Consider the following 17,367-nt stretch of genomic DNA (forward strand, 5'->3'; position numbering starts at 1 on the left):
AGAGATGGGAAGATCAGGGATGAGGCAGGTCCACTGAGATGCAGAGTGTTCTTTAATTAACCACAGTCTTTTATAAAAGACACACACACTGCAGGGGCTGAGAATATTCCACCACCGGGATGAAAACAGTATTGGCAGCGAACGTGCAGAGACAGAAAAGAGAGACTGCTGGGCTCTGCAGTTACTCGGGTTAAAGGTTACGCTGCTTCCACAACTGCTCTGCTCTGCAGAGAAAAAAAACAACTCTGGAACAAAATCATAAATCAGCTGATAGATTCCTAAAGTGCACATTTTTCACCAAGGTTAACGCCGAGCCGACTGACTGGTCCGGAGGGTTCACGTCTTCATGCCTCCAAGCTGCACTTTACCAAAATCAACTTCTGCCTCGTAAACCAAAGGTGGAATCTCATTAGCATTTATTAGAGGAATCCTACAGAGCTAGAGTCTAGAAATTGAGCACGCTCGCATTAGCTCCTCTAAAGAAGAATTTCCAGGAAAACTAATATTGTTTCCGCTTTATGTGCAGTAATTCCATCGCGAGGGTGTAAATCCACTTTGCTCCTCGTAGTTTTTATTTCGTGCTGTAAACTCAAATCGCCGGCCTTAGAGTTATTGTCGATTTTTCGGATTGTTTATGCCTTTAATAAGCACCAGTCATGAGAAGGAACTCGCTGTTTATCGTCCCGGGAGCTCAGTAAATTCAGTCGAAGTGGTTAAAACACCAGATACCTGAAATATACCTCACACAACATGGAGAAGGTGGGAAATTTACATTGACAGCTGCCACATTTTGTGACTTTATCGAGAAAAACACACATTAATAACTGGAAATATGGCTCTCATTTGCATTTCATGGATGTGTTTTAGCCTCTCATGTACAGATTAGAACATTGAACCCCGAGCCGCTACAACATGTGAATATTTTCAGAGTGGATCAAACCCAGAGAAAGATAAGCCTTGGAGTGTGTGTTTCTGCACATTGATGCTACATTCGAAAGGAATCCAGCAGCAGAATCCATGGACTCCAGAGGACAGTATTAAAAAGGCAGCTTTCAAGAAGAAGGAGAGAGCAGAAGAGAGAGAAAAAGCTTTTTTTTCACCCTCACTTGAATCGAGATAGGGGTGAGAGGAGCGAAGGATTAGGAGGATAACAAAAAGGCCAACGGACTGAGTGTAAACAAGAAAAAGGGGGTTAGGGAGGGATAGGAGGAGGAGAGCAAGTTGGAGAGGGAGCGAGGAGGAGAGATTGAATAGTGACACTGCCACAACACAATGGGGTCAGGATGAAGAAGTGCTCCTAATTGAACCAGATAGAGGAGAAGACAGAGGAAAGACAGGGAAAAAGAAGGAGTGGAGGAGGAGGAATCACATCTCCCTGCTCTGACAACACGCTCGGCTGAAGGTACAATATGTCTTGTGCAACAGAAGGTGTTGGAAATAGAGCTTTGTACCACACAGAGAGGGGCCTGCTCAGGTAGTTTTGAGTGGAAAAGATACAGATCTCATGCAAGCAGAGCTCAGAGCAGCAAGAAATCAGGAGGAAACCATGAGCGGAAGTGTTGTTCTTACTGTATGTTGGAGCTGTTCCAGTAAACGGAGTGCCTGTTGGCGGACACCTGGAGCTGACTGGCCCAGGTGAGACTCGTTAGCACCCAGAGAGACAGCACTGCCAGAGCCATGCTCCCGGCTCCCGTCTCGGCCTCCGTCCCCTTCGGTCTCTCCGGGCCACTCTCTCGGTGCCTTCAGCCCTCCAAGCGGCGCGACTCCAACATCCCAGCAGAAAGCCTGACGAGAGAAACAAAAGCTTCACGCATGCATGCAAAAGCCCGCACAAAGAAACTGCGCTGGATGTAGTTAATAAGTGTTGTAAAAGTCTATTGTGGCCCCCTCACACCTCCTCTCCCTCCCCATCCCTGCCTTCCTCCCCCCTCTCCACAGTAAACCAGACACTGCGAACCTCCTCCTCCTCCTTCCTCCCCAACAAATCCAGGGGCTTCAAACAAGGGGGGCTTTACGGTCCGTGCTTCCCTTCCTTTATGACCGCCTGCTCCTCTCCGTCCTCACCGGGAACCGCTGCCTCTGAGCCCGCCGGAGGAGTGCTGGAGGATGGTGGTGTGGTGGCTCCAAGCGTCGTGCGTAAAAACAGTCCGGCGCGCAGAGAAAGCGCTAAAACAACAGATATTACCCCCCAAAAAAGCAACTCCTCGCCTCTTTTTTCCTTCAAAAAAACTGTTCTTGTTTCTTCTTTCTTTTCCTTTCCAATTAAAGGATCCCAGATGCAAAGCACGCCCAGCTTCTCCTGCGCTTTTTCTCTCTTTTTTAGGTTTTGGAATCGCTGCAAACAATTCACAGCTTCGTTTCTCGTTCAGGACTCTGCTCCGACCACCACCATCGTACGCTGGTTGAGCAGCCTGGCCAGCCGTCTCTGTCCTCTCCTCTCTCTTTCTCGCCTCCTTCTCCTCTCTCCGTTTGGTAGGCAGCGCTCGTTCACTTTCTAACTCCACCCCCTGCGAGCGACAAAAGCGCATTCCTCCAATATTGTGGCCGAGTTGCAGCAGCACATCAGGCATCACTGCGACTTCAAGTTTTTCTTTTTTCCTTTTTTTTTGTCAAGTATTCGACCTCCACGGATGGTGTAAAAGTAGAAGCCCCTGAATCCCCCCTCTGCAGCCTATTTTATCCACCACCAGCTCCCCCAACACATGCACACTTTTGCATTTTTATTGCAAACGTCCACAGATTCATGCACACAGTATATTCTGTGTAAACTGCTTTTCTCTGCTTGCGTCCACACACACTGTAAGCTCCTCTGTTATCATGTGAAATCCTCATTAATATGCATAAATATAAGATTTGCATGTTTTTAGACTATACAAACTGCATTTTATCATCTGCAAGCCATTAGATTATAGTGATTTGTCTTAATTATCGCAATTTGCAGTTGAGGCTGTGCAATAAAGTAGAAAATCTATCACTCAAAAATGTTTTACTTCAGTGGAAATCAGTCATTTCTTATCATTTTCAGTGACCTATTTTTAATAAAGACCAACATATTTCGAATTTAGCCATTCTCACCTGGTTATCTAGCTGCACAATGTCAACACAGCGATGAAAACACACAAATAAGCACATTTGCACACAAAAATGACAATAAATTAGAATAAAGGAATGATTTAATCTTAGTATAAGAAGCGAAGGAAGTGAGGAGGACGTCGAGGTGCACCGGTGGGAGTGGTAGAACATAAAAGGTCATGGGTGTTTTTTGACTACAAAGAGCAACCACTGGTCCCAGGAAGCAGACTAGCATGCCTCGGGAGACCTGCACGGCAGCCATATTTAGACCATTATAGGGCAAAAGGGCTCCATTATAAAGGGGAAATGACTGGATATTTATGATCCAGGGAGCGAACATGCTTAGGGTTTATTCATGCAACCTTTTTTTTGTTATTTGCTTTCAAGGTAATTTGCATCTCATGCATTCAAGTAAAACTATGAAACATTCTATCAAATTATTTGCTTATGGCTATTACTGAAGCATTCATCACTGCCAGTTTATTGTCCAGGCCTCGTATCCTATTAGAAAAGGTCAACAAGGACAGCAAAATGTGAAAAAAACAACGTCCTTGACATCTTTTCTGCTCTCTTTAGGTGATTTTGACCTCTCAAGAGTTAATGAGTTTAGCGGGAGAAGGAAGCACCTTTTCTGAACAAGTTACGACATAGCAAACATTTAACTCATATTTGCATGTTAACCGATTTTATAATTAAAGTCTAAAATGTATGAAAATAATTTTATGAACAGATTTTGGGTTCTCTTCAAGCATTTAGCTCATATGTGTCTAAATTTTGGAGTTGCTCCTCCTCTGTTGCCACAATCACTTGTGGAGTCCCTCAAGGTTCCATCTTAGGGCCCATTTTATCTTCTATATTATCTTTCAGCTCCATGTTCCACAAACTTCATGTCTCTTAACATCACTGACACGCAAATATAGCTGCCATTAAATCTAGATAACTCCACCTCCATAACATCAGTCCTAAAATCTTGTCACTTCGTCATATAACCATAATTAAATGCACCCAAATGGTAATTACTTCACTTGTTTTTTGCAGTTATTTTAAAGAAAAAACTCTATCTGGGGTAGGATTAGAGCAAAAAACATATTATTTTAAAGTTATTAGCAGCATAACTAGATTTGTAAATTGCATCCATACAAAACATCTGTATTTTCACAGATCTAGATATGTATTTTTATATTTTTTGAAGGTAAAATTTGCATAATTTTACCATGATTAAATGCATGCAAGTGATCAATATTTTACGGGTTTTTGCTGTTGCAGAAAAAATATTTAGTTAGGGCTAAAAGAAGAACATTTTAAAGTTACTAGTAAGATTTCTTAATTTAGAGATTATATCCACATAAAACATCTGGATTCTTAGATATATATTTACATGTTTTTTAAAAATATTTTTGACTGTCAAAATTGCATAATTTTATCATAAATAAATGCACCTAAGTGCTTATTATTTTCATGTTTTTGCTTTTTTTTTTTTTTTAAAGAAAAAAATATAACAAAAACATCTGTATTTCCACAGACACAGATCAGGATTTTTCTATTTTGTGACTCTAAAACTGTATAGTTTTACCATAACCGAACCCAAATTTTTATCATATTTCAGGTATTTGCTGTTATTTTAAAGAAAAATATATCTAGCTAGGACTAAAAAAGTATATATGTTATTTATTTTGTGAATTCTATCCACATAAAACATTTAGATGTTTTACAGATATATTTCTGTATTTTTAAAAATATTTTATGACTGTCAAATTGCATAATTTTATTATAATTAAATACAACCAAGTGTTTATTCTTCTTGATTTATTTGCTGTTATTTTAACAAGAGAAAAAAATTGTAGTTAGGGCTAAATAAAAAAATATATTATTTAATTGATAAACTATATCTACATAAAACATATAGATTATTTACAGATATATTTCTGTATTTTTTAAAATATTTGTTCTGTCAAATTGCATAATTTTTGCAAAATTAAATGCACCCAAGCCTTATTATTCTTGATTTAAGAGAAAAAAAACTATAATTAGGCTAAAATATATATTTTAAAGTTATTATTAGCATAATTAAATTTGTAAATAATAAATAAAAATAATAAATAAATTATATCCACATGAAACATCTGTATTTTCACAGATGTAGACAGGTATTTTCTATATTTTTTGAACTGTAAAAACCCAAGTAATCTGTATTTTTAAGGTATTACCTGTTATTTTAAAGAAAAAAAATACATCCTTAGGACTAATAAATCATTATTTTGAAGTTATTAGCAGCATAATTTGATTCAAAATGTGTTTAAATATACAATATACTGCATTTTGGTCAACCTAAGCTGCTTTAAAATGTACTAAATCAATCTGGTTTGATTTAAATTGTCCAGCAACTCTGTCACCTCCTCTGTTCAAGCTGTTCATCTAAAGCTATGCAGGAGAAAAAAGGGAGGTCTGGACTCAGGGAGGAGAGAGAAATTGCAGATAGGAGAAGGATTGTTACAGCTTTCTTGCCGCCTGCTGGGAATGAGTTGGTTAAGGAGAAGTCAGAATGATTTATTGGGAGAAAAAAGGAGGGAAATGGGGAGAAGGAGCGCAAGAAAGAGGGAGAGATGAGATGCCATCGGGGAATCCCTCTGTCTTCTCCGGTCCTTCCACCTCTCTCATGAGCTGTCCATTTAATCCTCCTCTCTCCTCCTTCTCCAGTTACCAATGAAAACTTTCTCCACCGTTCGGTCTGATGCTACCTGCTTTCTGCAGTTTTGCCTCAGTCTTTCTGTTGGCTTCGTCTCTAGTGGTCTAAACTCTCTCTCAGCCTCTCTGCCAGATCAGGCATGCAGTGTTTTTAATGAGCACTCCTCCTTTTATTCTCCTTCCTCGCTTCTGTCCGATGTTTTTATCGCTACACTGAGTCATGTAGCATCACAGTCCTGCAGGTAAACAGAGCACGTCTAGACTCACATTCACTCCTTCTGCCCAAAGAATAAAGGATAAGTTCAAGGAGGACTTTTGTCATTTTGGTAAATATTCATTTTAAGCAGTCCAAAAAACTGTCTAGTTTATTTATGGCTTCTTAAAAGCTGAAAATTCTGTCCATGTGTGATGATAATTTAACTGCTTCTTTACAAACATAAAATTAAAACATTTGACGACGGCGCTCTGAAAATGATCAGTTTACCCACAGCTGAGATGAATTTAAGTTTACAGTGTGACCTGCTGTTAGATCCTGATCCATCCTGTCTCCACATAGTGATCATTCATAATTAATAAAGTTTATTCTCTCTCTGTGATGCTGCAGGTATTTAATAAACTCAGAGGAAATACTCCTAAACAGCTGGGAGCAACAGATTAAACTGTTAGGTCCTGATCCATCCTGTCTCCATGTCAGGGATCATTTATAATTATAGGTAATTAATGGAATTACTGCATCTTGCAAATGGATCCTGCTGCTATTTGTTCTACAGGTATTTAATAAATTCAGAGGAAATAGTCCTAAACAACTCTGAGCTAACTCTGTTAGTAAAAACCTGGATTTCATTCATTATTGGCGAGTCTCATTATTTCTGACCTGTGACAGAGCCTGTTTTCATTGCAGTGAAGTTGCATTTTATAGAAATTTCACTATTTAATAGTTGTGAAAATGTATATGTAATAGTTAACGCTCTCTGTTTAAAAGCATATCTGAAATTAGCATTGTTAGCTTTCTTGCAGTGAGTTAGATAAGAAGATTGATATCCAGGTACAACTAGCAGCCAGTTAGCTAATTTTACCATAAAGGCCAAAAACAGGAGGAAACAGACGTGCACACTGTGCAGAATTAGAAGTGTAACTTAACGGGGACACTGCTTCTGGAAAGATATGTGGTTGTCAAATTCTTTAAATGAAATCTTTGAATCCTGTGAGTCTCACAAATCATGCAAATAAGAAAACTACAATCTGCATGACAGCCTGTCTACCAAACATACACAACTAAAATGCAACCTCATTTATGTTTTGAAAAAACTAACTTTCTCACTGAAAGGTAAAACAGGAAAGTTTGATGGTGCAACACAGTCTGCATAAGCCATTATTGTTAGATTGACATTTCCTTTTCATTCACAGTTTGTTTCAATTTAGGAAAATATTCCACTTTAGTTGACACTTTCACATAGATAACTGTATGTCAGAAGCTCAGTTAAACTTAGGCACCAAAATAACCTGGTAAGGTTTAAGAAAACAGCACAATTTGACGTAAAATATGACTGTTTCTTCCATTGTCTGGGTTACCAGAGTCCCATTCATGTTAATATACGATTGGCTGGCTGGAAAGGAGCGACATTTGAAAAGCATTTCTGATAAATTACCAACATAATCTAGCAGAAAAATGCAGTATAGTCGTATCGGAAGGGCGTTTTTGGTAATATAGGGCTGCTGCATTCTTTAAATGCCAACTAGCTAAATACCTAACTTCTACTCCTGAGAAAAAGATCACATTAGCATGGATTAGCAACCCTGTTACTGTGATTAGAGTAGGGTTAGCAAACAACACAGAAAACATGGAATAAAAATGCTACCATTGATGTGGAAGCTGAGCCAATCAAGCCTTTGATAGTTTATTATTATTGATGAATATAGAGCAGAAAATTGAACAGGAGAAGGTTTTTGAAGCCCAAATGTCCTCCAATTCTGGATTGACCCATATGATTGGTTCGCTGAAAAGGAGCGACGTTTGAAAGGCGTTTGTGATTAATTACCAGAATAATCCAGCAGAAAAATGCAGTTTAGTCGTATTGGAAGGGCATTTTTGGTTATACAGGCCTGCTGCATGGTTAGATTGAAGTGTTTTTGCCGTGTTGCATTGTTTAAATGATTGACTGTGCAGAGGCTACAAAGGTTGGTTGTAAATATACTGTAGGGCCACGTTTTAAAGGAGACACAGCATCCGGCATCGAGGCGCTTTTGAGGGTTCGGCTGCTGTTTTGAATAACAAAAAATTTGATTTCTCGCTTTTCCGTTCTGTTTCCTCGAAGCGGACGCCGACACGTTCTGTCTGAGCAAACGCCCCTGTCGGTTCTAATTGCCCGGGTTTGCAAGGCGTGGGGTTTGCAGTGCTATTGGATTACTTTTGTATTGGGGGCTATGATGAGAAACGACCTCGGGGCTGACGGACGCCGAGGCTCTTATGACATTTTCAACCCGGAGTCGGCCAACGGCACATCTGTCAACGGCTTCCTTTTTTTTTTTCCTGAAATCTAATCGGAGCTTTCTCACAGCGCCGATAATTAGATATTCACTTTGACTAAAACAACGCATGTGTGTTTTTTCCGTGCACTTTTATGCACATTCTGATGGTATTCCGGCACCGGGAGTCTCTTTCTCGAGCTTCGCCTTTCTGCTCGCTGTGCTTTCTTGGCCTGCTTCGCTGTTCACTGTTGTGTTAGTAAATTGTACTGACACTCCCCCCTCCCCGCCTCCCTCTCTCGCCTCCTCACCCACCTCCCCTGTTCCCCCTCTCTCACTCGACTGAGTGACACGAATTTTCAATTTCTCTGTTTACCTTTCACCGCTGTGCCTAAAACAACACTGGTACCGGGGCTAAGAGCGACGAGGAAGAAGGAGGAGGAGGAGGAGGAGATGAGTACAGGAAGGAGAAGAGAAGAAGAAGCAGAAGGAGAGGAGGAGGGAGGAGAGGTGCCACTAAGATTGGTTGTGGTGGTGAGGAGGGAGGTGGGGACGCAAAAAAAAAGAGAGGTGCAAAAAGAGAGAACAGGGCTTTCTCTGTGTTTTGGTTGGAGGGGAATCCAAGGGGGAAACGAGGAAGGAGCGAGAGGGGTTAAAGGGAAAGGAGGAAGAGGAGCCGATACTTCTGAACAGTCACGCAAACTGGGGAAGGAGGAGGGGAAAAAAGAAAAGAGGGGGATGGAAAGAGGAGAGGAAATGAAAGGGCGGAGGGGAAAAAGTTAGATGGGGCACAGAACATTAGGAGTGCAATGAGATATAGAGAGAGCAAGGGGGAGAGGGAGATTTATAGAGGTGCAGAAAGAGGGAGAGGACAGCAAGAGTGATGTGTAGAAAAAGGGTTTTTTTAAAGAAGAAGACTGGAGGAAGAGAGGGAGGAGAATATAGAGAAAAGGAGAGAGAGAGAGAGAGAGGGAGCTCAGAATAGATACGCTCTCAACAGCATGAAATATTGAACGGAGGAGAGCGAACACAAGGAGGGGCGAGGAAAATGGAGGGACTGATAAAGACAAATACAATCGTTTTGTGTGTCGGCGAGTGTGTGTCTGCGCCGTCTGTGTGTTGTTGTTGTTGTCGTCGTAGGAGACAGAGGAAGATGAGAGCCGAAGAAGAAGAGTAGGTGACAGGAATATGAGGAATAGTCGCTGGTGGCTGCAGACCAACACACACCCGAGCGACGCTGCTTTGAGTTTAGATTACTCCCATGTGTGGAGGAGCCGGAGCGGAATTCGCTGGTGTTGAAAATATCACACTGCCGAGTACGTTTCATCACTGCTCGCACACAACCAACACCGACACACACAACCCACTTCCTTTGATCTCACTCCTCACTGATCTTCTCTCCTTCCATGTCAAATATTTAGGCTGCGTTTGGCAGGTTTGACGAAAATTACCATGGAGAAATGATTTTTATTTATTTAACTCGCACATCATCAGAAGTCGGTGTCAGTCGCGGCGCCAGGATGAGCCCGAATTTTAATCGAGGAGACGCCAAAGTAATAAAAAAATACAAAATATGGAATGCTGAGATTCCTCTTTCACATTTTATTTTAATGCAGATAATCTCTGTTGATGGATTCCTAAAAAGAAAAAAATGATTCATGTAGAAAAGTAGGAAAAAGTTTAGATGGTGTAAAACTGTCATTTAAAAAAAACTACTGCTATTTTACAGATTTTTCTTTTTTGTTGAAGTGCAAATAATATCTAGTAAAATCACAAAGAAAAGTATCTATATACATATTAACATAACATCAGAAATTTGTTTTTTTACAACAGTAATTTCATTCTTTAATTTTTTTTTAAAAAAAAGGTAAATTACAGACTGTTAAATGGTAAACTATTTTTTAAACTATTATTATACAGGTATTTCTCAGTTTCATTGAATTACAGTTAGCATATGCAGTATTGTTGTACATATATTTTTTTTAAATAACAGTAGATATCTGTAAAATAATTACATCCCTTTTCTGTTTAGACGCCTTTATATAAATAACATGTATAAATAATATTATAACTGCTTTTTAGAGATTTTTCAGTTTTGTTGAAGTGCAGATGATATCTAGTAAATCACAAAAAGTCTAAAAAATATTCATATACATGTTAACCATAAAAACGGGTCAAAACTCCATATCAGAAATAATTTTTTTCCACATGTAAATTCATTCTTATACATAATAATAATAACAATAATAGTAGTAGTAATACAGTACAGTATGGACTGATAAATGGTAAATAATTTTTTTAAAGTATTATTTTACAGATTTTTCGGTTTTGTCGAATTCAGTTTTTATGCATGTGTGTGCATATATATATATATATATATATATATATATATATATATATATATATATATATATATATATATATATATATATATATATATATATATATATATATATATATATATATATATATATATATATATATATATATATATATATATATATACATAACACCTACACCAAAAATCTGTACTTTCAGAAATTTGTTCCTTTTCAATGTTTGACCACAAAATTACATTTGATTTTTGCTGCATGCAAGTCAGCCAAAAATCCAATTATTTTACAGATATTTTACAAGCAAAATAGATATACCGGGGGTCCTCGGTTTACGACATCCTTGACCTACGGTGTTTCGTCGCTACATCGGAATTTGTCATGGGTGGATCCTCGGTTTATGACGTACGAGGTTTTATCGTGGCGTTGGAACTGGTTACATGGAACTAGTTGGCGAGTGGAGCGGACGAATACGTCGTCGCGCGGCACTATCACACAGCTTTGTTTCCATTCGCCGGCTGTACGCCACCTTGGATTGTGTTCTGTTTGCTGACTTTTTGCCCTTCATTATGGCTCCCAAGCTTTAGTCAGACTCTTCTGATGGCAGTGCTCTGAAGAAAAGGAAAGCCATCTCCATGGAAGTGAAATTAGATATAATAAAATGCTCAGAACATGGCTTTTCTGAAGAACTGATCGATATCGTGACGCACATAATGGCTTTGTTTACATTTTCGCTGGAGATCCGACTTACTGTGAAAATTGACTTATGTTGATCCGAAGGAACGGAACTCTGACATAAGTCGAGGACCCCCTGTATTAAAGATTGAAAACAGCAAATAGCGTCTACCATTTCAACATCCAACCCCTATATTTGTACAATTAATAATTCTTTATTTACAACACATGAACAGAAAATTACACCATTCTTACTGTATTTAAATCTGCTAAAAGTAATTTTTCAAATATTTGCCATTATGTGCATCATTTTTCACTATTGTTAATGTTGCAGCTTTCCACCTTATTTAGTGTATTTTTTCTGGCACCATTTTAACAGTTTTTTTGCACACTCTACCTCCACTATGGCAGAAATCCACAGTAAAAATGATGAGTCAACGTTCTCTCCACCTCCGTCGTTTATAATTGAGTCTTGAGTTTACGTCTCATTTTGGATAAATAAGTGCATTTTCTAATTATTTCAGGCTGCAGCCCTGCAGAGAATCCTTATCTTCATCCTGAGAGGTGTCACGTCTCAACAATAGCATCCATCCAGATATCTGAAGATCTCATGCATAGAGAGAATGAGTGGCACAGTGGCAGATCTCTCACACTCACACACAAAGAGCCGTATTCACTTAGGCTGCTTTTTCTTTTTCCTTTTTTTTTTCTTTCCAAAGATCCTGACATAAATCAGATCGGCTGCATCAGTGAAGGGAGAGATGAGCTTCCCGTAAATGAGGAAGAAGGAGGGATGCGGTAATAACTGCAGGGCTGTAAAGACACCTCAATGCACTTGATTTACTTTCTGAAGAGCAAAAATGAGTTTCTGTGTCCCGTTTTAAACACTGCAAATGTTTTTGGTGCATACAGGAGCGACTTATTAGACAAATAACAGCCACATGAAAGCATTTTCTTGAAGAATTCACCCCTGTTAGACAGCAAATTTACATTTTTACACAAATAAGATGAGCTTTAGAGGTGCAAATGGAAGGTTTTTGACCTTTTTACAGAAACAGTCTCATAGTTTCTCTCTGTCTTCAAGCTATTTGTAGAAAAATAATGCTTCCTAAATGGTTCTTTCTGGTTCTTCAAGGCAGTTGAAGAACATTATTATTTCCAGAATGGTTCTTTCTGTGGTTCTCTTAAGTGTTTTTCTCAGAGTTATTTGGTTAAACGTAGATTGAATTAAGAACTGCAACGATTATTTTCATGATCAGTTAGCATGCAGATTATTTTCGCAATTAATTGACACATTTTTCATCTTATGAGGTCAGCTGACAAAATTCACTTTGGTCTACAATTTCACAACCATTAAATAGTGAACGTTCCATAACATACAACTTAACTGCAATGGAAACAGAGTCTCTCACAGGTCAGAAATAACGAGACTCACCAATAATGAATGAAATCCAGGTTTTGACTAACAGTTGGTGAAGTTTAGTTTGTTGCTTCTAGTTGTTTAGGAGTATTTTCTCTGAGTTTTTTAAATACCTGCAGCATCAGACAGCAGCTGGATCTTTACTATATATATTTAGTATATTAGAGCATCGCCAAAGAAAGAGAACAACAGTGGTAACTTTATTGATTACCTATAAGTACAAATAATCCCTGACATGGAGACAGGATGGATCAGGATCTAAGAGGACTGAATTTTTCTTCACCTCAAACCGGTGAGCTGTCTCACACAGTTTATCAGCTCCAAGTAAATCACTAGTTGGGTAGCAAATTTAGATTTAGTCTTTGCGTATTTGTGCATTACTATGTGTTTTACATCACCATCATTATCATTTGAATCCGTTAGTCCGTTTTTGAGTAATGTTGCTAACAGACAGACAAACAGATGGACAAACCAACGCCAATAATCATCTCTCCACCACGTTTCTTGGCGGAGTAATAAAGGTATCAAAACAAGTCAATCAGATCATCTATATTTGAGATATTGATCCAAAATCTATCAGAATGTAGATTAATTCGAAGTTACTACCTGTATGTTTTCTCCTCTATTCTGTCAACTTTCTCTACATATTAAAGACCTGGCAAAGAAAGTAGGGAAAAAAGTTTAGGCCACTTAAGCAGATAATTAGAGCCAAGCATGCACGTTTGTGTACGTGCACAGCTGCGAGCTCGTGTATGAGAGGGGTTGGGCTTTGGGGCTATTCAGACAAATGTTCCTGACGCCTCATATATCACAAATCTCAGTACTGGATCGTCCCTGCGAGTGCACTTCTGCAGACAACACCGAAGACAGCGGGTATATACACAAACACAACCACACACACAGGAGAGGAACAGGTGCAGGTTGAGGAAGCCAGCTGCCACCTCGTCTTTGTAACGTCTACATTTCATCAGCAGTAGCAGCAGCACAGGTGACGCTGAGCCCAGTGGGCGCCCAGATTAGGAGAGTAGGAAGAGCTTTAACATACACTGTCATCTAAGGTCAGATTTGCATTTCCCTTTCATTGTTAAAGGTTAGGTATTCCAGAGGCTAAGCCGATCCGAGATCAATGCCGAGAGCCACCTTCCACCCTCAAGGACGTCTGATGGTGACATCATACGATTTAAAAGATGGAGGGGAGATTTTTAGATTTTTTTTTTATTTCCCATTTGGATGATCTGGATCGGTGGACAGTTGGTGTTCTCTCTTCTCTTTCTTTCTTGCCTGTAGCTTCGTCTTTGTCATTCCATCTCAGTCCCCTGTCGCCTTTTTGCTCCTGGCTTCCTCCTTTCCTCGGTCTCCTCTCAGGAAAATAACGGCTCTTAAATGGCTCTTCAGAAGGCTCTCGGGTTCTTCAAGGCGGGATCACCAGTTGAAGAACCACTTTATTTAAGGGAAGGTTCTACATGCACCTTATGTGGTTTGTTAAAGGGTTTTTGTTGGAATTATTTGGTTTGATGGAGGTAACAGCATAACATTAGACATCATAAAACAGTGAGAAATGTCCACACAGTTTCATGCATGTTATGAGGCCCTTCAAGTAGTTATTCAATTTTATTGGACTTGTGTAGTTTGGTCGCAGATAACTGCATAGAAATAGAACAACTGACAACTATTTTCATTATTGAATGGTCTATAAAGCGTCACAAAACTGTGAGAAATGCCAACCAGTTTCCCAATTTCCAGGTTTGTGTCTTCTAACATGTTTTATGTGTTCTGTCTCATCAAGAACCCAAATATTACATATGTTCTAATGGAAAACCCAGAAATGCTGCAAATCTGACTTTATAGCTTTATAGATTCTTGAGTAATTATCAAGTCTTGTCATTAAAGACTAACTAAATGGTAAAAAGTTCCTTAAAGAATCTTTTTTTTGCCAAAGTTCTTTGGATCACCACTTACTAAACATTGTTTGGTGGTTTTTAGATGCCTCTTTTGAGGTTCCTTCAAGAACTAGATAGATAGATAGATAGATAGATAGATAGATAGATAGATAGATAGATAGATAGATAGATAGATAGATAGATAGATAGATAGATAGATAGATAGATAGATAGATAGATAGATAGATAGATAGATAGATAGATAGATAGATAGATAGATATCACCAGTTGAAGAACCTGTTTATTTAGGGGACTTAGGTTCTTTGCATACTTTATGTGGTTCTTGAAAGTATTAAAATTTGGTGATAACATGAACAATTATTTTCACTATTGATTGGTCTGTAAAACACCAGAAAACAAATGTCCATCACCATTTCCCAAATCCCAAGCTGGCATTTTTTAATATGTTGTTCTATCTGACCAAGAACACAGAACATTAAATGTGCTTTCTATAAAATGGTAGACACAGAAATGCTGCAAATACTTGCTTAAACGCTACTTAAAAAATTATCAAAGCAAAATTTATGGTGCCTAAAGGAACCATTTTTTGGCAGTTCTGGGACACAAGAACCATTTGAAGGATTGGTTCTTTACAAAAAAAAAACTGAAAACTTTAATAATCTCAACGACAAGGAATATTACAGTAACAAGAGAATGAATGCAGCACCTGACAGAATAGCAATAAGATACACAAATAAAAATAGGTAAGGTTAAGTAAAGCTAGAATTCAAAAAGGAATAGTGGCAATGAAACTAAAGTCAGTTCTCCTATGACATCACCGTGAAGAACCATATTTGGTTCCAGTCAGCACCTTTATTTTCCTGGGTGTATCTGTATTTCCTCTCCTCTTCCGTGGGGAAGAACTGCTGTCAGGTGAAACCCTGCAGATTAACCTCCGACCCCCAGCAGGAGGTGGCACCGATTGGCTTGTAATTGCTATCAATGCAGGCCTGAGTGTGTGAGGAGAACGTGTGTGTGTTCTCTCTACATTACTGAAGCACGATGGCTATCTGACCCGGCGCAGGTCTCCGGCAAATTACACCGGGTGAAATGCATTCTGGGTTGTGATGGTGCATTATGGGTGTAAGTGGGTCTTTGCTGTCCGGAGAGGATGAAAAAATAAAACACTTCTGCTGCTATCAGCAAAATGCAGCTTTAGTGCTGCGTCCAGAGCATCCAAACATGATAACACACACATGCACACACTTCATATATACTGTGATATATTACTGCACAGCTACATTCTAACAGCACTGGGATGTTTTTGTTAAAGATACAGTTCAAACTGTCAAATCTGCTTTTTTTTTGAAGCCAGAAATAAGAATGACTTTTAACTGCAGGTTACTGTAAAAACTGTGAATTAGGCTTAAAAAATACACTGATCCACTGAGATCTGCAATTTTTAGATGTTTTTTTGTTAACAATAAAATAAATAATTTGTCAACGTTTTCTAAAATATACTTTATAGACTACAATTTGTCAATCGTTGATATCTTTAAATAAATGTTCCTAATAGACAAAAATTATATTTGCCATTTCCTTTACCCTGTATTGCTTTAGGTGTTTTATTGCTAAATGCATTTTTTAATGGTAAACAGGTAGAATTCTGGATCATAAAGAGAATTTGTGTCATATTTTTGCTATTCACAGTTCAATACAACATCCCCAAACCGTTCTCAGAACATTGAAGCTATAATGTTCCACCATTACTGATATATTACATTTATTTTTTGAAAGTTGCACTGAGAACATCCTTCCTTTGTTGTCATTGTGGAAATGTTTAATAGAAGAACGTTCTATGATGTGTTCCCTCAACAAAAAAGCTAATAGTTCCACCTCTCAACTGAGACCTTGATAACATCTAGAAAACATTTTTTGAATGCTGGTTTGACAACATTTGTCATGTAAAACATTTTCTAAATGTTAAGTTTAGAATGTTCTTCTGTTGTTATCATGGACCATTGTGAGAACATTTTATAGAAGAACGTTCTACAACATCCCCAGAACATCACTCAGAACATTGCAGCCAGAATGTTCCACCTTTACAAGTATTTGATACTATTGTTATATATAATATATTATAAGTTATTCAACAATAGCTAGAAAACATTATTTCTTTGTTGTCATTGACCTTAATTTGAACATTACATTTACTTTACAGGAACATTACTGGAAATGGAAGTGTTTTTAAATTGTTCGTTGAGCATTTGATTAAAACAATTTCTTTAAAAGATTTGTAGAACGTGTAGTTAATGTTAACCAGTGATGAGGGAACGTTTGCTGCCAGCTGGATCATACATTAAAGCAGTGACATCCTGTCCCTCTTCCTTCAACCAAAACAGCAGAATTCATCCGCGACTCCTAACAAATTGAAGGAGACACGAAGCAAACAAAACAAGGAAACAGGGGAAAATGATTTCAGCGGCCGTGGTTCTTCTCCAGCTGAGGGCCAATTGAGTTTGGGGGACAGTTACACGAGTTTGAATGGCAGTCGGAGGCGAGGCAGCGACGGAGGAGCTGCTGAAGTGCATTTACAGATGGAGACGACAGTTGGGCTGATGACTGGTCTGTATTGTGTTATTGTGGCGAGCGCTGGATGGATCGGAGTACCTGCCATCATTTAGCCCCGCGCTCTGAAATGGCTTTCCTGCTTTCAGCCTTTCAGCAGTCAGTCAGTGTGACAAAGGACTGCTGGGAGTCAGAGCCTCTGTTTCACCGAATCCCATCTCCACACACACCGACGCACACACGCATAGACATAAATATTCTGCACACA

At 38.7% G+C, this 17,367-nt stretch overlaps 1 protein-coding gene across 2 annotated transcripts in view; it reads right to left on the minus strand.

Annotated features, from left to right (window-relative positions):
• The window catches only part of efna3b (ephrin-A3b), a 99,677-nt gene extending 97,222 nt beyond the window's left edge, over positions 1-2,455 (minus strand). The window contains exons 1-2 of one of the 2 annotated variants that reach the window (XM_023293238.3): positions 2,065-2,455; positions 1,570-1,785 (exon numbers count right to left, since the gene is read on the minus strand). In XM_023293238.3, the coding sequence (XP_023149006.2) occupies positions 1,570-1,679 (110 nt within the window). In that variant the 5' untranslated portion in view covers positions 1,680-1,785; positions 2,065-2,455. Of the gene's footprint in view, positions 1-1,569; positions 1,786-1,957 lie in introns of both variants that reach the window. The other variant, XM_023293237.3, reaches the window with a different exon arrangement.
• Between the last annotated feature and the right edge of the window lie 14,912 nt (positions 2,456-17,367).

This window comes from Amphiprion ocellaris, chromosome 9 (assembly GCF_022539595.1).
Source record: "Amphiprion ocellaris isolate individual 3 ecotype Okinawa chromosome 9, ASM2253959v1, whole genome shotgun sequence".
NCBI lineage: Eukaryota > Metazoa > Chordata > Actinopteri > Pomacentridae > Amphiprion > Amphiprion ocellaris.